The sequence below is a fragment of the Dipodomys ordii genome, unplaced genomic scaffold (assembly GCF_000151885.1).
Source record: "Dipodomys ordii isolate 6190 unplaced genomic scaffold, Dord_2.0 Scaffold7, whole genome shotgun sequence".
NCBI lineage: Eukaryota > Metazoa > Chordata > Mammalia > Rodentia > Heteromyidae > Dipodomys > Dipodomys ordii.
Genome location: NW_012267223.1, coordinates 16609188 through 16629562, shown reverse-complemented (window position 1 = coordinate 16629562; position 20375 = coordinate 16609188). Strand labels below are relative to the sequence as shown.

The following is a 20375-nucleotide window of genomic DNA, read 5'->3' as shown; positions in this document are numbered from 1 at the left end:
TGTGGAGGAATTCTTTCTCCAAATATGGGTGTAGTTGAAGACATCAAGGAAAACTAATAGGGAGAAGGGCAAAGTATGGCCCTGGCTGTAAATGTTTAAGGATTTGTAGGAATTTGGTAAAGCGAGCATAGACATTAGTCAGGTGGTCTAGATTTACATTGGTGGAAGTCTAAAGACAGGTAAAATGGGGATACCTACCATTGGTATGCACGATTTAAAAAACTATGCAGTTCACCTCTGGCTTGTCCATAGCTGGTACACAGGTGTTCCCACAATCATGTACTCTTTGTTACACTGGGGCATAACTCAGGGCTCTACCCCTTGAGCCGCAGCTATACTTCCAGCTTTTTAGTGGTTAACTGGAGATTTATCTGCCTAGGACCTCAACTTCCTAGGATTATAGGTATAAGCCACTGATGCCTGGCTGCAACGAGATATTTAGCATACTGTTTCTTAGCAGTGGGTGGCCTAAAAATTTGAAGTAAAGGCCGGGTGCCTGTGGCATATGCCTGCAATTCTCAGGAAGCTGAGATCTAAGGATCGTGGTTTGAAGCCAGCCTGGACAGAAATGTCCCTGTGAGATAATGTCCCTGAGATTATCCACTCAAAAACTGCAAGTGGAGCTGTGGCTCCAAGTGGTAGAGTGCTAGACTTAAGCAAAGAGCTTAGGGACAGTGCCCAGGCCGAGTTCAAGCCCCACAACTGCTCCCCCGCCCCTCCAAAAGTTGGTTGGCACAGTTGTAAAGATATCTGTATCACATTTTTTGTAGTCTGCTGTCATTTCCAAACCTCCGGAGAGCAGAGGGGCTGAAGTTGTCATCACTGTTTGTCAATGATGTGGTCATGCCAATGTCGTGGAGCCTGTAGAAGTGCCCACGCTCTTGGTGGCATGCGTAGAAAAGACTAAGTTCTGTGGCTCCTTCCAGATCTCCCTCTACGCATCTTTCCCATCTATCTCTATATTCTTCATTGTGACGTGCTCCAGTGGATCAAATCCATTGAAGTACAAGCTGCCATCTGAGTCATGTGACAGGCACTTAAGAAGTGTACAGATTCCTCTGATGAATGAGGACACCAGCTGAATTCAGTGTGGGGGAATGAAGCCTACAGTGCAGGTCTGGAATCTTCGCTTGGGAGTACAGCCTCGATTCCCAACAACCCCCATTCCCTCGGTCTCCCACTGACTTAGCTAAGTAACTTCATTATGCTTACTTCCTGCCCCCACCTTAAACGTCTGGTCCTGGGGCTGGGAAGGTGGCTCAGTGGTAGAGCGCTTGCCTTGCATGCCTGAGGCCCTGGGTTGGATTCCTCAGCACCACATAAAAAGAAAAAACCCGGAAGTGGCGCTGAGACTCAAATGGAAGAGTGCTAGCCCTGAGCTGAAGAGCCGAGGGATCAAGCCCAGGCCCGAAGTTCAGGCCCCATGACCGGACCCAAAAAAAAAAAAAAAAAGTTTGGTCCTGTTGTGGGCTATAGCCCTATCCCTCCCTGCCTGTTAAATCCCAGCACCAATCCACTCTTGACCTTCCTGCTAACACATTCCCTTCATGCCCAGCACCTGGCTCTACCTCATTGTGTCATATCACAGTCCCAAGCAGGAAGATATGGCCAGCATTCACAGGATACATGACTCTCCACCCCCCCCTCCCCAAACACCAACAAATTAACTTGCTCAAACACACCTAACTTTAACATTTTATTTTGTGTAAAAAAGGGCAAATTTAGTGAATTATTTTCATCTTGTACACAAAGTTATAATTTTAATGCTTTTCACATCCATGCTGAGTTTGCAATTTGGTAAAAATGAAGGAAACATAAATTTCTCCAAAGGAATTTTTTACGCCATTATATACACTTCGTGAGAAAGTTTGAAATACTTTCTCAGTAATCATGTTACCAGAAAATAAAAGATTAAATTTGTACAGATATTGATCTATATATCAAATACATACAGAAATGATGTAAAAACCTTAATGCAGTTTACTTTGACCTCTGTCCTCAAAAGATTTGCCCAGGGACAGATGCTTTCTTTTGTATAAATGACTGTGGCTTTATTTAAAATATGAAAATCAAAGGAAGAAACCCAGTTTAATCACAGTATTTTTAAAATCCCTTCCCAATATTAAAGGATCATTACCAAATATATAGCACCATAATACAAATATTGATGGGAGGGGGAATTCACATCACGCAAAATTAATAATAATAAAAACAAACAAACACTGAAAAAACCCGTGTTAGTATCCGTAGAGTAAGAAGTTGATAACAGCTTTAGCTTTCCTCATACACAGCAAGGAAAAGGTTAAGAGTTTAAACTAACGAAGTTCCCAAGTAATCCGAACAGGAAAAAAAACAAAAACAAATAAAAAATACAAACTCAAGGTCAGCAGTACATTTGAACCGTAAGAGAATGGGACTACTGAGTTGTACGACTGGAGTTATGGCTACGACATAAATCTCCTCTGCAGTAACTTATTTCCTATTCATCATAAGCAGCAGGAGTGAGAATCTGAACAATGAAGAGGGCTCTGGGCTTCAGGCTGGGTTTAGACTATACAAGGTCCTTACCAAGCCTTAAACTGTTGGTCACTGGATCGAGATAAGAAACACTTAACAAGTGGCCGGGAGATTCTAGAACACTCAGAGCTTGGTTTGGCTGTAGAACTGAAGTTTATAAAACCCGGCTACAAACGAGCATTTCACAGAACTGTTGGTAGGACTGGTGGGCTCCCAACCACACCAATCCTGGGATATGCAGTTCCCTAGAGTCCCTACCTCCAAGGTACCGGCAGTTATACCCGACCTGTACCAAGGAACCAGAGTCCTGGGTCTAATCTGAGCCTGAGATTAAAGACTACTGTCACCTTTGCCTTGGACCTCTTCTAGGCTTTAAGCTCATAGGAAGATTCTTCAAAGTTAAAGATCTGGGAAGTGTGAGGATGTCACATTTACAGTACGTCCCTCTCAGTAATGCTGTTCAAGATAAATATCCAGTAATTTGATAGCTGAATTCACATATATTTGACACATGAGAATCAACCTGCGTTGATGTGATCTGCATTTATGTCCCCAGAGTCAGTATTAAGAAATGGTGACATGTGATTCCATACATTCTTACACTATAAAGTAACACAATTTACTTCCAGTAGCGACTACAAAACCTTATGTATGTTATTAACCCCTCTTGCATAGAATGAGGTAAACCTGTGCGTATTACCAATGCTATTATTCCCAAAAGTAGAGCAATATTTTAGAAAATTAAATTGCTGGTTTTTTTTTTAATGTTTCTATGCATTTTAAAACTCAAACAAAAATCTTACCTCAAATGGTCTCCTGGGGCTTTCCACTAACATTTTTTTTTTTAAAGCATTCCATAGGCTGAAGGACTGTAGAGGTTAATCATTTTGATTAATTTCTAATTAGCCCTGCCTGTTTTCCAGAGGAGATGGTCAGCATTACCACTCTGAAGAGGCCAGGCTAAGACCCCGAGCACTTCTAAAACAGATGCAATGAATTCCTGAGAGTTTATAGTTTATGAACCTTACTGGTAAACGCTAGTGCTCTCTCATTCAGTCACAACTCGGTAGGTTAGAAAATGCAGAGAGCAAACCTTTCATCAATTTACCCTTTTATCCTATTTTTAAAGGATGCCAAGTGAATTTTAAAATAGGGAATGTTCAAAATGGTCCAAATCAGTTATATTGTTAAAAGAAATTATGACAATTAAAGACAATTCAAACTATATATATGGAATTTTAAGAAAATGAAATTCTCTTTCAAATTGGTTTTCAAACAAATCCAAGATAGTTAAAAGTAGAGCTGGAATGATTCTGAAATCTACATCTATTGGCTTTGATCACTTTAGAACGTGATTCTCCTGATAATGCAGACATTTTTTTGGGGGTGTGGCTGCACCAAGCTGCTATCTCCAGACAGAGGGAAATGGGCACAGTACCCATCAGAATCCCTCCTGTGGGGTTTGTTAGCAAGGAAAACAAAGGAAACTCAGGACAATATTGCATTTTCCCAACCCTTCAACATGTAGACTGATCCTGTATATCTTGTCAACCATTCCAGTTTAAGATTTTAGTGTTAGGATAATTTTACTCCTTTCCTACTTAAAAGAGAACATTGAAAGTATACAGAGTTCTTCCAGTTTCATGTAGAACTCCAAATACATTTTGCAGAATGAAAAACTTCTGTACATTTAAAATGGGCTGCAATAAAATGCTAATGAGCAGAGTAAATGGCCCCTTCTGTATGAACATGGGGAGGAGCCTCTGTGAGGGTTCAGATGCATATTTCTGCAGCGAAGGAAGCTGGAGATGTGACTGGCCTAACTTCTGAAATCCAAAAATCTCCCAACAGGTACCAAGAAGGTTCATTTGTAATGACAGTTCATTTGCATTTACAACTATCTCCTTCGAAAATCATTTCCTTCAATCCTGCTACCTAAACTTTAATCTTACCAAAAAAGTTAGAATTTCAGTTCTTGTTAACAATGCACATAAATCCAAACTTGGAAAATATTACAAAATTCTTTCAAAAGCTTCAAATACAACACAAAAATTGTCCGTCTTTATAAATTGAAAAATCCCCCTCCCCACTAAAATAGTTTCCCCACCCACCTGAAAAATCTGGAACTGAAATTTTCTGTGTTTAGCAAAATGTCCCAGTAGAATAGCCCGCTGTACAGCTAGATTGATTATAAATCAGTCCTGTGTAAAATTTTCCCCCTCCCACCCTCAAGTTTCTGAGCCATCTCATTCATGGCTCTTGTTTGATGTAGAAGTTGGCAGAGCCATTGCTTTCCTGATCAGATGCTCCTTGGAGGAAGTTATAGTCCTCTCCATCTAGCAACTCCTCCTTCAGTTGCAGCGTAGTCACTGTGTGGGAGAGAAAATGTAAGGGATGTTACCAAACTCAGAGTATCCACATTGCCTTTAGTCTTCATGCTATCAACTCTACAGTTAGTAAGACTTCATTTCTTCAACAATTCTTAAAACAAAATCCTGCAGGGCCAGGGATGTAGCTCAGTGGTGGAGTGCTGCCAAGCTTGCAGGAGCAAGTATGAACAATGAATTCTTTAAAAGTCTTTGCCATGCTGGGAACGAATGTAGAACGTTGGGGGTTTGCTAGGCAACAATTGCACTACTGGCTACACTCCCAGCATTAATTTAAATTTTCAAACTATATTGGCTACTAAGGGATAATCTGAAAAGAAATAACACTGCACACCAGACAAGGTAAGAATTAGGAATTTTCTTGTGATTCAGCATTCACTTTTAAGTCAGTGTCTATAGAAAGGATGCATTTCTTGGATGTTTCTGAAGCATAATAACAACACAAGAAATTTGGCTTTAATTTTATCATCCCCAAGGAGCACCAGTATTTTAATTTTTGTGGTGCTGGGGCTCAAACTCAAGAGCCTCACACAAAGGAGGCAAAATGTTCTATCACTGAGATAGACAACCTCCAGCCAAGGGGTATCTATTAAAAAGACTTCCTGGGTTGGCATGGTGGTACATGCCTGTAATGTCAGCCCTTGGAAGACTGACATAAACCAAGATCCTTCCTCAAAAAAAAAAGACAAAACCAAAAATGAAAAAATACACAAACAAAAAGACTTCCTTCAGAAAAAGGTAAGAATCTCCTGTTTAAAAATCATAAATATAAATGTACTAAGTTACATTAAACTTATATACTTATAAAAATAAGCCTAATATTAAACTCACATTAAATTTGTAATTATAGAGAACCTGGGTAACTGTTTTAGTTAAAATACAAAACGAGTAGCTATGCATGGTGGTGAATACCTGTAAACCCATCCACTTGGGAAGCAGAGGCTGGAGGATTGTGCCAGTAGGGGCAAAGTCAGCAATAGCATACCTCAGAAAGCAAAATACAGGGCTGGAAGTGTTAGAAAGCTTTAAGCCCTGAGCTCAAACTCTGTTACTGGGGTAATAAAAAGAAAAGGCAGCAACAGGAAAATATAAACCAAAGGGCTGGGATGTGTGCCTCAAGTGCTAGCAGTACTGGGGGATGGGGGCTCACTGACAGCAGCAGTGTCTAAAATTACTATGGTAAAATGGATGTTTCCAATATGAACAGTAGTGTCCACTGCTTGTCAGAGTTCTTATCTGACAACTTTATAATGAAAACAAATCAACAGTATAAGCAGTCCTCAATTTATGAATAGACTATGATCCAGTATGTCTTTATTTCAATGGAGAACTGTTTCCAATCTCTGGCGGCCACAGAATAAATGATGATCAGAACTCTTAGTTCTAAGGGCTTTATTATATAAGTAAGGGTCAAGAGAAAAGGAATTTTCTTTGATGAGCCCCAAATTGATCACAGGCCAAGTTTAACTTTGCAATTTTCCTATCTCCTTTTATGAGCCTCTCAATACAATTACCCAGTGCTCTACTGCTGACCTATACTTTTAGTTCCCATTTCCTGATTTTAGTTGTAGAAAATGATTAAAAAAAATAGCCTCTAGCCAGATGCCAGTGGCTCACTCCTGTAGACCTCAGAATCTTGGTTTGAAGCCAGCTGTGGCAGGAAAGGCTGTGAGACTCTAATTAATCACCAACAGCCAGAAGTAGAGCTATGGCTCAAGTGATAGAGCACTAACTTTGAGCAAAAAAAAAAAAAAAAAGCTCAGGGACAGCACCCAGGCCTTGAGATTAAGCCTTAGGCCTGGCACCAAACAAAACAAAACACCCCTCCCCCCCAAAAAAAAAAAAACCAACACCACCAAACAAAAACAAAAACCAAAAAAACAGGGTCAGGTGATGGTGGCTTACATAGATCCTAGCTACTCAGGAGAATGAGATCAAAGGACTGATATCTAAAGCCAGCTGGCCTTATAGATATCAGGTAAATTAGAGAGACTGTTATCTCCAATTAACCAGCAAAAAGGCAGAAGTAGAGGTGTGGTTCAAGACACAAAGTGAGAGCACAAGGCCCTGAGTTCAAGCCCCAGTTTGGCATAAAAGGAATAATCTTTTGAGAGAAAACCATTTATTTTTGTTATTTTGATATCTGTTTTGGTATTGGTGAAGAATCACCCAAAGACAGAAAAGTGAATACATCTGGTGTATAATAACAAAACGCCAATCAAGTCAGTTAAAGTTTAGCAAGTAAAACTGGATTTCTTAAAAAAAAAACAAACCAAAAAACTGCTTAATAAAATTGCTGTTACAGAGAACAATACCAAGTGTGTAATAGTTATCTTTCAAATCTAACCAACATGCATTAGGTGTTAGTGACATTTTAACAATACCATAAAAACAAGACACAAGGAACAGAAAATCCAGATTTCATTAAAGGTGCAGTACCCACAATAAAAGGTTGGTTAAAACAGTATCTTATTACATGATGATCAGATGGCTAAATGAATGGGAATTACTATGCTTCAAGATCAAACATGTTTTACTCATATGGATGTTTTTTTTAAAATGTAGAAAGATAAGCTGAGATTTTATAACCCATCCTGGAGCTACATGCATTTTCAATATCAGAAATTAAATTCTCTGAATTAGGCTTCTAGTTATGTGAAAATATGGAAATGATGTGCTTAAAAGAATCACTGAAGATAAAGGTGAAACATTCACTCAGATGTGGAATGTTTTAATGCAATGTTCCATTGTTTCTATGGAGCCCAGAAGAAAGCCTGTCTGGTATGTTCATTCACACTAATCACTTCTCCTTTCCAGGCCTTATTCTCAATGAATGATGGATGAGATAAATAGCTCCTGCACCTAATGGCACTTTCTATAATACATTTTCTTAGCTCTGATTTTACAGAGGTCACTTTGTTGACAATAATCACTAACCTTTCAAAAGACAGATTAATGGGTATGACATTTTTGCAGCTACAAAGCTTTCAAATAATACACTCAACAGTTAATCAATGTGGCTTTCAGGTAATTAAGTAGTAATGCAGTCCCTACAGTGTCACCAGAAGAAAGCATCCCAACACGCCTCAAGATGTACCCTCAGCTCAGAAGACACTAGAGGAAAAGGGAAGTCGCATTGGAGTCACATGGTTTCCTTCCATCATGGGGTTTTGCAATCCCGGAAGTCACGCAGTTTTCCACGAATCAGAATCTCACAAAACAAAACACGTGCCTCTAAAATTAAATCTGTTTAAAGACAATACACTGAAAATCCAGTAAAAATTCAAACATCAGAACTCACAATATCTGTATTTAATTAGGTAAAGGAAGTCTATTTTATAAATAGCAAGTATAAGAAACCGGAATGCCTTTTAGATTTTTGAAAGGTTTCCATTAATGAGCATGTAACTTTGGGTTTGTAATGATAATTTGTTTTTAGAAGGGCACAATTTCCTCTAGCCTAAGGATATTAGAATGATCTTTAGAAAAACAGGACTTGTAAGAAGCAAGAAGGCTTCTCCATCTCTCACATTGTGAGAATACGTTTCAAGAGGGTCGAGCCCTCCCTCCCAAAAAAACCCAAAGAGAAAAACTGATGGCTTTAAATGTAAAAATATTAATAAATAGAAGAAACTGAAGAAAACAGTTACTAGGCACTAAGTCTTATAAAAAGATGTTTAAGGAATGTTGATCAGATTTAAAAAATGAGTTTAAAAGCAAGTTAAGCAAGTTACATGACAGACACAACTTTGGCTTTGAAGTGAGAGGACCTGGACTCCTGTCTACAGTTCACCCTGTGAAAATGCAGCCTTCCTGACAATGTTGCCACCTTTTTCTTAGCAATTACAAAGGGCAAAATCCTTCTGCTGTCTTGCAATCTAGCTCCCTGGCCTAATGAATTAAAACTCAAACTAAATGTCATGTACCTAGTTTAATTAATCACTACACATACAGGAACATGAAATTAATGGAAATACATTTCACTCAAATTCAACACCACGATCACACAGGCACTGATTGCATTCCTTTATATATGAAGGTCACCCCAGATCAAGGTAATGTTACTACCAAACCTCAAAGTTCTCTAGAACTCAAAACACAGCTCCTTTTATGAATGAGATGTTATGGAATGTTATGAAGAAAGCCTTACTTTGGTCTGATCAAGCAGACAGATCCCTCACAAGCATTGTGAAATGTAAAATATTTAACCATTTCAATGCAAGCATGAAACAGAAGTTGTTTCACAATTCCATAAAGTGAAATGGTAATTTCACCCTAAGTTGAATTGAAGCTCAACAAAAAGTCTTTTCCTGAGATGGCATGTCTTAGTGAAGTGACTATCAAGGACCAGTGAGAATGAATATTTTTAAGTAAAAGAAAATAAAAACTTCAATGAGTCAGCGCACCTGTCATGCCAGACCATGCTTTGTCTCCCACCACCCTGCCCAGCACGTTGCCCTCTGAAGCACCTTAGGTGCTGCATGACTAGTTACCTGTTTTGAGGCTGGGCCTGAACTCTCGGCTAGTGCTGGGAGGTGGGAAGGCCTCAGGGGCTGTCTGTGCTGGCAGGGTTCCATATGGAGGAGGAGTCAACTCTTCGTCACCAGAGAAGCTCCTCCGCACCCCGCTCGACAAACTGACAGGCTTCTTCCCAACTGGCATCTTCCTCTCTAAACATCAAGTCAGACTAAAGTAAGCTTTGACTTTTCTGCGTGGTAAGAAAAGTGCATTTTGTATAACTAGGAAAGCTGGTTGCATAGGACAGATACTCTTTGACAGAGAGAACTGACCACACCAGACTATGTCTGAAAACAAGGTGTGTATTTGTGTATTGTGTGTGTGTGTGTTGACAGAATTGACCACACCAGACTATGTCTGAAAACAAGGGTGTGTGTGTGTGTGTGTGTGTGTGTGTAGTGAGACTGTTTCTACTTTCTCAGACAGCCCTGATGTCTCTCAAATAAATTTCAAACAAAGTAAACTAAAGTAAAGTAAAATGAACTACAGAACATTTAGTATGAAGAACAGCTGGCTAATTTCTTTCAGGAGAATTTCAGCTTGAGATAGGATAAAAAGCCAGTGGAAGACCAAGAAGGTGTTTTAATTATCTTCTTCAGTTCTAGGGACCAGTAGGGCTTTGTAAAGCATGCTAGTAGTGCTGAGCTGCATGCATATCTTGAGAGGTCTTTTTGTGTGTGTGTGTGCTGGTCCTAGGGTCTGGGCACTGTCCCTGAGGTTCTTTTGCTCAAGGCTAGCACTCTACCACTTGAGGCATAGTGCTACTTTTGGCTTTTCTTTAGCCTCCCAGACTTTCCTGCCTGGGTTAGCTTTGAACTGTGATCCTCAGATCTCAGCCTCCTGAAAATAGCTAGGATTTGGCACCCAACTTAAAGCACTCCTTTTAAGGTAGCATTCTACTGCTTAGACACTGGCCTTCAGGGAGAAATCACACTTAGTCAAGGTTCAGACTTATCAACTGTGCAGCAGGAAAGTATTGATTAAAAGTCCTAACTTTTAGTTAGCAATGTATCTTTTCAATAAGTACTTTTCTTTTTTTGGTTGGTTATGGGACTTGAACTCTGGGCTTGGGCGCTGTCCCTATGCTCTTCAGCTCAAGGCGAGGGCTCTACCACTTGAGCCACAGCACCACTTCCAGTTTTCTGAGTGTTTTATTGGAGATAAGAGTCTCACAGACTTTCCTGCCTGGGCTGGCTTTGAACCTCGATCCTCAGTTCTCAGCCTCCTGAGTAGTTAGGATTATAGGTGTGAGCCACCCCGGCATCTGGCAGTACTTTTAATTCTTATACAAAGCTTACGACTTTTGCTTCTAAGTCTGTTAACTTAAGTTCTTTTGAAATCAATTCATCACATCCTTTGGTTTCTGGCTCATAAAAAAACCATAAGCCTTTGATGACTTTACACAATGTTTTCACCAGCCTAAGGTGTAGTTTGAACTTTGAAAATACTAAACTACCCATCAAGCACAGTGAACTAAATAGGTTGTAAGCCGATTAATATGAATGTATACATATAATTGCAACTGTAAGTTAAGTCTCTTTTTCTCCAAAGTATATAACAGCACAGATAAAAAATATTTCAGTTTCAGAAAATCAGAACTAAAGATAATCTAAGACAGCAGTACTCCTATATAAAATAATCTGGAAGCTAAATTACTAGCAGGTACACACTCAACTCTCAATTGCCAAAATAAAACCATGTGCAGTGACTACTTAAGACTCTTTCCAGCATAATATACCCGGTAGGGGTAAAAAGGGAAATCTTCAACTCACAGTAGCCTCTGAATATGGTGAAACTTAAAATGGAAATTACTGTTGCTTTTTCTGCTCCACAATTACTTGACAGAAAGAGGCTTTTGAGATCAGTCTAGCTAACAACTCTCCCTTTATGGCACAAACTCAGCTCATTAATCACTAAGCTAGGTAATAAATTGAGTATCTGTCTCTACAAAAAGGATAACACCACCAAACAACATTCTGATGAACTTTAAGTGGAAAAAGACTAAAGATCTATAAGATGAAACAATAAAGGCAGAAAAAAAATTCTATCAGCAAACTCAAAGACAAATGCAAGGTGTGTAGTCCATCCGCTGCTACCTGTGTGCTGTGGTGCTGGCTTAGGTTTTGAAACCCTAAGTTCTGTTATCTTTGGAACTGAAGTTTTGTGGGAAAATTTTCTAGTAAGCTACATTTTTAAGAAAAAAAGACAAAAAACCCAATCCCCCACAAACCAAAAATGAATAGCACCCTACAATGAAAACATCTGCTTAACACTTCAATTCTAACATTAAGAAAAGTTTTTGGTAAAGTTTTGTCAACAAAACCATAGTTACTTGGTGACATATTTATAATATTTACTTGACCTATTTTATGTAAGTATTTACATTTTGCTTCAGAAAATGCTCCAGAGTCTGCAATGGATATTATGCAGTATACTCTACATAGTTTCTTTTCTAAAATCCATACCAGGTGCTGGTGGCTCACACCTGTAATCCTAGCTACTCAGGAGGATGAGATCTGAGGATCTCAGTTTGAAGCCAGCCCATGTAAGAAAGTCCCTGACACTCTTATATCCAAATAACCCCCCAAAAGCTAGAAGTGAAGCTGTGGTTCAAGTGGTAGAACACTATTCTTGAGCAAAAAAAGTTCAGGGACAGTGTCCTGGCCAGAGTTCAAGCTCCAAGACTGGCCCAACAACAACAACAAAAATTCCCAAAGTTTCTTAATTCTGAAACACATGGCCCCAGGGGTTTCTAGTAAGTATTGTGGGTTTGTATTTCTAAGTCCCAAGAAAAACTTAAAGGCATTAGAGATGATGTCTTTAATACTAAAAGCTATCAAAGTGTCAGCTAAGAAATATATTCTAGGGTGGGGAATGTGGCTTAGTGATAGAGTGCTTGCCTAGCATGCATGAAGCTCTGGGCTTGACTCCTCAGTACCACATACACAGAAAAAAGCCAAAGTAGTGCTGTGGCTCAAATGATAAGAGTGTTAGCCTTGAGCAAAAGAAGCTCAGAGACAGTGCCCAGGCCCTGAGTTCAAGCCCCAGGACAAACAAACAAAAAAGAAATATATTCTATGTATAGCCATTTTACTCAGTGCATCTAGAAATATGATAAATATTACTAAAAATGGACATTCTCATTCTTAATTTTTATCTTGTGATATTGACATTCTTACTTGATCAACTACATATTTCTTTCCATTCCTCTAACCCATTAGCTCAAAATAATTTAAAACCTGTAAGTCACAATGAACCCTGTAAGTCACAGTGAAGAAGGTTTGTGAACTGTGCACTCTACCCATCAATCAATAAAGGCGATTCTTCATAAGCCACTAAGTACAAATACATCCTTAATTCCATGTCCTAGAAACCAAATTCTGAAATCTCAGTCTTGTCCAACAGGAAGTGAGAAAAGGGGTTAAACCAGCCTGTTGATCCACTTTACAGAAAGCCTAGAGCTCATACCTGCTATGGTTCATCTTCAGACATGAAACTGCAATGGGAAATTATCCTAAGCTCATTCGGCTGAGTGGAAGGAAGTACAGCCTCATCCATCTGATCTGGTAATATTCTAAACCTCTTTTTGATGAATACCAGTCCTTCCCTTCCAGCAGGTGGGGAAAAATTAATTCTGAGAGTGTGTTTGTGTAAGTTCTGCCCATAGAAGGCAAGGCAAGCGACAGCCTTTCTGTGTACTTGCGATGTCACTAGTGTGAGTGAGGCTGGCTAGGGCTTCATGCTGGGAGTGAGCCATGTTTTCAAAGCACCACTACTAGTCGAGTTTAAGGAGGCTTAAAAAGCTCATCCAGGAGGGTAAGAATAGAATTTACGTAATTTTTCTACCAGTCATCCCTTGGTTAATGAGCTAGATTTTTACTTATTTGAACATATGCAAGTCAGTTTGAAGTCTTTCAGTTTTATTTGTTTTATTTTTTATTTTTTTTGGTCCGGTTGTGGGGCCTGAACTCTGGGCCTGGGCGCTGTCCCTCAGCTCTTCAGCTCAAGGCTAGCGCTCTACAACTTGAGCCACAGCGCCACTTCCGGCTTTTTTTTTCTTTTTTCTTATGTGGTGCTGAGGAATCGAACCCAGGGTCTTGAGCATGCAAGGCAAGCGCTCTACCACTGAGCAACCTTCCCAGCCCAGTCTTTCAGTTTTAATACTGAAGTATGTTTTACTATTAAAAAATCTTCAATTAAAAATAAACATCTCAGAGTGAAATATTCTATGATGAGTTCCATAAGCAAACCTGTGGCTTTCTATGATAAAGACGTACTTGAAAATCGTAAAATATAGTTATCATATTTTATATTACTGTGGCTAATAAATGCCAATAACTGATTTCTATAAGGTAAAATACAGTATAGATAGCATATTTAGAATAATTTGGAAATCGGTCCACCTGAATTTCTTACAAGAATCATTCTAGAAAGAACTTTGTAGAAAGAATGGTTTATTAGGCTCCAAATCTGTGTAAGCACTAAGTATCTGCTTTTTTAAAGTTTTATAAAATAGAAAGTAAAAAAATCTCCCCCGACCCCCAAAACAAAAACCATTGACTTTCTGAAGCTTTACATATTACTGCAAGAATCATTCGCAGGCTCTATTTTTTACTATGTATACTTGAAATTCCATGATATCATTGCTCCTGTTAATTGTTTCTTATTAGTGGAAGGTTTGCCTTTTATGGCATACTGCACCTTTAAGCATAATACATAATAAACAAGCATCAGCTCTCACAGGGATAGAATTTTCTGTGGAAGACCACTGTGACCCCAATTGGTTAACAATTAGAAAATGTATGTAAACACCACGTGGTGACCCACTTTTCTTATGTCCTTTGTATTGCTGGGACTTAGCTTTTTTCTTCTGTTTTGATGAAGCTGATTGGCTTTCTCTTGATGCTGAAAAATAAAAGGAAAAGTTGGTACCACACACTTGCTTACTACTGAAGATTATGCTTATCAGAGTAAATGATGCTTTGAAAATAAGGATACATTTGTTCCTATAAAACCATAAAGCTGAGGGCTGGGAAAGTGACTCAGTGGTTAAAGCACTTGCCTTGCATGCATGAGGCCCTGGGTTCGATTACCCAGTACCACATAAGCAAAAAGAAAAAAAGCCGGAAGTGGCGCTGTGGTTCAAGTGGTAGAGAGCTAGCCTTGAGCTGAAGAGCTGAGGGACAGCGCCCAGGCCCAGAGTTCAGGCCCTATGACCGGACCCCCCCCCCACCAACCAAAACCAAAAAACATAAAGCTGAATACAGTATGAGACAGATTTCATTGTGTACTCAACATTATTTACTATACACCAATATATTTTTAGCTGGTAATTATAGTAAGTCTAGTTTTATTTGGTGACAGCAGTGTTGCTACAACCACTATATAACTTACTATTGAGTTAGCATTGCCACGTACTATGGTCTGATTTTGTGATTCTGTTAAGTCTTAGTGTCTTACCTGTCAACCAGTCAGACATAAGTATATTCCTGTTCTGTGAGCTACCACAATGATTTATGTAAGATAGTCCTCTAGAGAATTTTTGATTTTTACAAAAGGGACCTTTTCTGAATACAAACTTACACTGTGATGCTGGAGGCTGTAGCTGATATCCAGTTAACTGACACCACCCTACAGGATAGAGGTCAGGGGACTCACAGTCTACCCACTGGTCATACTCTTCTTCCCATCCATCAAAATGTATTCTCAAGAGACGATGAATAATTCGAGTAACTGTGGCTACACATATTAAACGTGGCTCCATGAGATCCACAGCTTCTAACTTCATGCCTACACGAAATCCGTGATTTGGAACATCCTGACACAGAGAAGCAAGAAATTAACACCAGTGTATGCAAGAATGCACAAATATACTAAGAAAAGCAATGTAGCCAAATACAATATAAACCCCAACGACCCCAGTAATTCTTGAATTATGCAAAAAAAAAGACCCCATATATTCTTTAATTGCCAAATATTTGCTTACATTTGGATAAACTATAATATACATTTATCGTTTATGTTATGACAGTTAGGCTACCCTTTACATTTACCTTATTAAATAGTTTTACTGGTGCTGCAATGGAGCCAGTCTCCCTGAGGTAGTCAAACCATTTAAAAGGAAGTTTTGTGTAACCTAAAAAACAGTATCAGTGTAAGTAATAGTTTATGTAAAGTTAACATAATACTAAAGTGCAAACCAAAAAGGTTAATCACCTAGAGCCCCATCATATGTAAGGCTCAATTTTTTTTTTGGTTGGTCATGGGGCTTGAACTCTGGGCCTGGGCTCTGTTGCTCACTCTTCAGCTCAAGGCTAGCGCTCTACCACTTGAGCTACAATGCCACTTCCGGTTTCTGGTGGTTTATTGGAGATAAAGAGTTTCATGGAATTTTCTGTCTGGGCTGGCTTTGAACCTCAATCCTCAGATCTCAGCCTCCTGAGTAGCTAGGATTATAGCACCGGTAGGTTGAATTTTTTTAATGAACTTTAATTATGTTCTAATACTGCTGAGCGCACTGGTTACTCCATTATATTCATTCTTCTTTTCTAGACACATACTCTATGCAAAAGTGGCTCTCCTCTATTCTTACTATAAAAAGGGTAGACTTGCTTTTGTGGTACTGGGGGGATCAAACCCAGCACCTTGTGCTTGCTATGAGCTTTACCACTGAGCCACCTCAGCCGAAGACTCACTTTTCAATTCTTTGCTTTACAACAACCTAGCACATAATAGGCTACATTCATAGTTTTTCTTCTTTTTTATATTTGAGAAAGAAAACTAGATGAGTAAATATTTTAATAAAATTTGTTTTGTTTTACTATCATTCCATCTTAAGAAAAATCTTTGACTAAGACACTGAACTTAGAAAAACCACTAGTTAGGCCATGAGAATTGCTTCAAGTATGCAAAAAAAAAAAAAAAAAAAGCTTCTTAAAAAGCCACCACATCTAGGAAGGTAAGTTCTTTCCCTCAAAATCTAAGTATCAATAAAAGAGATCCCTGAGACCCCTTGCAGTCTCCCTGAATATTGCACAGATGCTCAGAAAAAAAAATTCCATACTAATAAAGCTTACTAAAGCTAGCTAGGTAAAGTATTTGGTGTGTTCATAGCAATCCAGATTTGGTAGGTTTAATCTGCATATACATACATGTTCCATAAACCCACAGAAAAAGAAAATGTCAGGCTATGTTAAATGTAAAGAGACACCATGTAAGAAGATAGCAAGGGTAAGACTCAGTGTTTACACAGGATGTACCTCTTGGTGGAGTAAGTTCAATCATATTAATTTCACAGAAACCAACAGGGAAAATAGAAGGAGAGGTTGCATGGTAACAGAACCAGTCAGATCCATCTGCTGCTTCTGAGCCATCGATCCCGATCATCAGGAATCCATCAGCCAGCACCTTTTAAATGAAAGAGAATGCAAGTACTTGAAATTAGATTCCATTATTAGAAAAAAGCCTGGATACTTCATGAGAAATGCTTCTCCTTCTCATTTTTTTGTTTTTAATGCTGGTCCCTTGAGCACAGGGGTTGGGTGCTGTCCCTGACCTTTTGTGCTCAAGGCCAGCACTGTACCACTTAAGCCACAGCTCCACTTCCAGACTTTTGGGTGGTTAATTGGAGGTAAAGAGTCTAATTGGAGATAAGAGTCTCATAGACTTTTCTGCCTAGGCTGGCTTTGAGTCTAGAATCCTCAGATCTCAGTGTCCTGAACTAGGATTACAGGTGTGAGCCACTAGTGCCTGGTAGAGAAATGCGTTTTTATTGAATAATATTCAAGAATAGAAGCTAAGCTATATGGCCAGGTATCAGTGGTTCAGGCCTGCAATCTTAGCTACTCAGGAGGCTGAGATCTGAGGATCATGGTTCAAAGCCAGCCTGGGCAGGAAAGTCCATGAGACGCTTATCTCCAATTAACCACCAGAAAACTGGAAGTAGCACTGTGGCTCAAGTGATAAGTGCTAACCTTGAGCTGAAGAGCTGAGGGATAGCACCCAGGCCCAGAGTTCAAGCCCCACGACTGACAAAAAAAAGAATAGAAGCTATACTAAAAACCCATGTAAACTGTAGTGCATACAAAAAACAAACCAAGATCCAACAGCAGTATCTCAAGAGATCTGAGCATATCTGTGTCTGTTAAAGACTGAAGCTAAGTCTTAACTCAGTTCATACCTTTCTTTCTTTCCTTCTGATGGAGCATTATCATTTTCCCAAGCCTTTTTTTTTTTTTTGACAGCCATGTGGTCTGAACTCTGGGCCTGAGCTCTTCAGCTCAAAGCTAGTGATTGATCTACCACTTGAGCCACAGCACCACTTCCAGTTTTTTTCTGTTCATGTGGTACTGAGGAATAGAACCCAGGGCTTCATGTATGCTAAGCAAGCACTTTACCACTGAGCCACACTCTCTGCCCCTTCCCAAGCTTTTGAGCTTTCAACTTGATCTTTTTATTTTTGGGGGGTGTGTGTATGCTAGGCATGGAGTCTTGAACAGAGGTACCTGTACTCTCATTTGGATTTTTTCACTCAAGACTGGTGCTCTACCACTTGACTCACATTTCCACTTTGGTATTTTGCTAACGAGATAAGAATCTCACACAGGTTTATCTGCTCAGGCTGGCTTTGAATCTAGATATTCAGCTTTCAGTCTCTTGTGTAGCGTGGATTACAGGCAGGAACCACTGGTGCCTGACACATCTTACTTTTGTTTCAAGACTGTAAACTTTTTTCATTATTAATAGTATTATTTTTGTGATACTGAAGATTGAATTGAGGACCTTATGACTGCAAGGTGCTAGTGGGCTTAAGGCATCCCACCAGCCCAAGACTACAAATTTTTTTTTTGTTGGTTGTAGGGCTTGAACTCAGATCCTGGGTGCTGTCCCTAAGCTTTTTTGTGCTCAAGGCAAGCACTCTACCACTTGAGCCACAATGCGACTTCAGTTTTTCAGTGGTTACTTTGAGATAAGAGTCTCACAGTGACTTTTCTGCCTGGGCTGGCTTTGAACTGTGATCCTCAGATCTCAGCCTTCTGAGTAGCTAGGATTTACAGGTGTGAGCCACCAATGCCTGGCTACAAACTTTTTAAAGTTCAAAACAAAAGTAGTTATGATCATAATTTCTTCTCTGACACCTGATATGCTGCTCACTGGGACATCATTTCATTTTCATTTCTCCAAAGCAGATTATGTTCTGATGGCATTACTTCCCAACCTGGTTGGTTGTTAGAATCACCTATAGAATTTTTTTTGGTAGGTTGTGGGTCTTGAACTTAGGGCCTGTGTGCTGTCCCTGAGCTTTTATGCTCAAGGCTAGTGCTCTTAACACTTTGAGCAACAGCTATACTTCTGGTTTTTGAATGGTTAATTGGAGATAAAAGTCTCAGGGGAACTTTCCTGCCTGGGCTGACTTTGAATTGAGATCCACAGAACTCAGCCTCCGGAGTAGCTAGGATTGTAGGCTTGAGCCACCCGTGCCCATCCACTTGGAGAATTTTTTGCTTTTACTTTCTTCTTTTTTTTTTTAAAGACAAGTACAGATTTCTGGGTATTTCTTGTGATTCTAATTACACAGGTCTACAGTAGGACATGAAAATCTGTATTTTAAACCTTATCAGGTGGTTTCTGTGGGGTAAACAGGAAGGAACAGTATTTGGGGTCAGTCCTGTCTACCTGTGTTGCCATGAATACAGGCACACAGAACATGCATTCATTGTAACTTAATTCTTTTGGCTTCGGCTCTAAGTCGTGCTGTAATTCAAATCTCAAGTTATACTGTTACACAAGTAGATTCTGAACCAGTGTTTTTTTTCCCCTTCTTGTTTTATATTTTTCTGTGACCAGACTGCTGATTATCTTGCCTTGGTCTTCATGTGTACCCATAGACTTTTTTTTTTTTTTCTTTAACTTTTTGAAAGAGTCTTACGTTTATGCTCTGGGCTGGCCTAAGAATTGAACTCAGGGCCTGGGTGCTGTTCCTGAGATTCTTTTGTTCAATGCTAATGCTCTACCACTAGAGCCACAGTGCCACTTCCAGTGGCCTGACTGTGGTATCCCACCAATGGTCTTCTGTGAAGCTAGGATTATAGGTGCCACTACCAGGCCTGGTTTGTGATTGAAATGTGTGGGTCTTGCTAATTTTTTACCTAGGCTGGTTTCAAATTACAATCCTTTTGATCTCTGCCTTTTGCGTTTTATAGGAACATACCATTATGCCTGGCCTTGGAGTATTGGTTCTTTTTTTAATTTTTAAAATTTTATTGTAAAGGTGATGTAATGAGGGGTTACAATTACATAAGTCAGGTAGTGATTACATTTCCTTTTGAATTACTGATTCTTAACCATCACTGTCCATGAAAATGACCTGCCTAGGAGTTAGGAGGTGAGGAGGGAAGGGATGCTAGGGGAAAAACAAAGGAGGGGGTAAAAATGCTCAATAGGAAATGGACTCATTACCTTGCTCATGTAACTGAAACCCTTCTGTACAGTATCTTTACAATAAAAAATATATATTAAAAAAAATGACCTGCCTTTAAAAAAATGCCAGTGCTTAAGTTCAAACCTAGACTGATAATAAAGGGTAAGAGGTTTAGCTACCTGTACTTTTCAAAGTTCCCTAAGGAATCCTGATTCTAAGAACTGAGAACCCTTCATATGAAAAGGAGAAGAAAAAAGAAGAAATAAAGTTCTACCAAGAACAAAAATCATAAAAAGGAAAATGAAGATAAACTTGTCTTGTTACAATTCTGTACTGGGGTATTTTTGGCCAGAAGTAGTTTAAATCAAGATTCTTTTCTCCTCAGGATATTTTTCAGCAAATAAAGGGTGCAGATCCAAATGACTATCTTTTTTTTTTTTTTTTTGGGTCCGGTCGTGGGGCCTGAACTCTGGGCCTGGGTGCTGTCCCTTAGCTTTTCAGCTCAAGGCTAGCGCTCTACCACTTGAGCCACA

The 20375-nt window shown here is 39.3% G+C and overlaps 1 protein-coding gene across 6 annotated transcripts in view; it reads right to left on the bottom strand.

Moving 5' to 3' along the window:
* Nucleotides 1-1683: 1683 nt before the first annotated feature.
* Mbtd1 (mbt domain containing 1) overlaps nucleotides 1684-20375 on the bottom strand; it is a 65456-nt gene continuing 46764 nt past the window's right edge. For 4 of the 6 annotated variants that reach the window (XM_013037910.1, XM_013037911.1, XM_013037913.1 and 1 more), the window contains 4 exons: nucleotides 16682-16829; nucleotides 15476-15558; nucleotides 15006-15240; nucleotides 13886-14327 (listed from right to left, as the gene is read on the bottom strand). In XM_013037910.1, coding sequence (XP_012893364.1) covers nucleotides 14089-14327; nucleotides 15006-15240; nucleotides 15476-15558; nucleotides 16682-16829 — 705 coding nt within the window. In that variant the 3' untranslated portion in view covers nucleotides 13886-14088. Of the gene's footprint in view, nucleotides 4887-13885; nucleotides 14328-15005; nucleotides 15241-15475; nucleotides 15559-16681; nucleotides 16830-20375 lie in introns of those variants that run through there. The other 2 variants (XM_013037914.1, XM_013037916.1) reach the window with 1 other exon arrangement.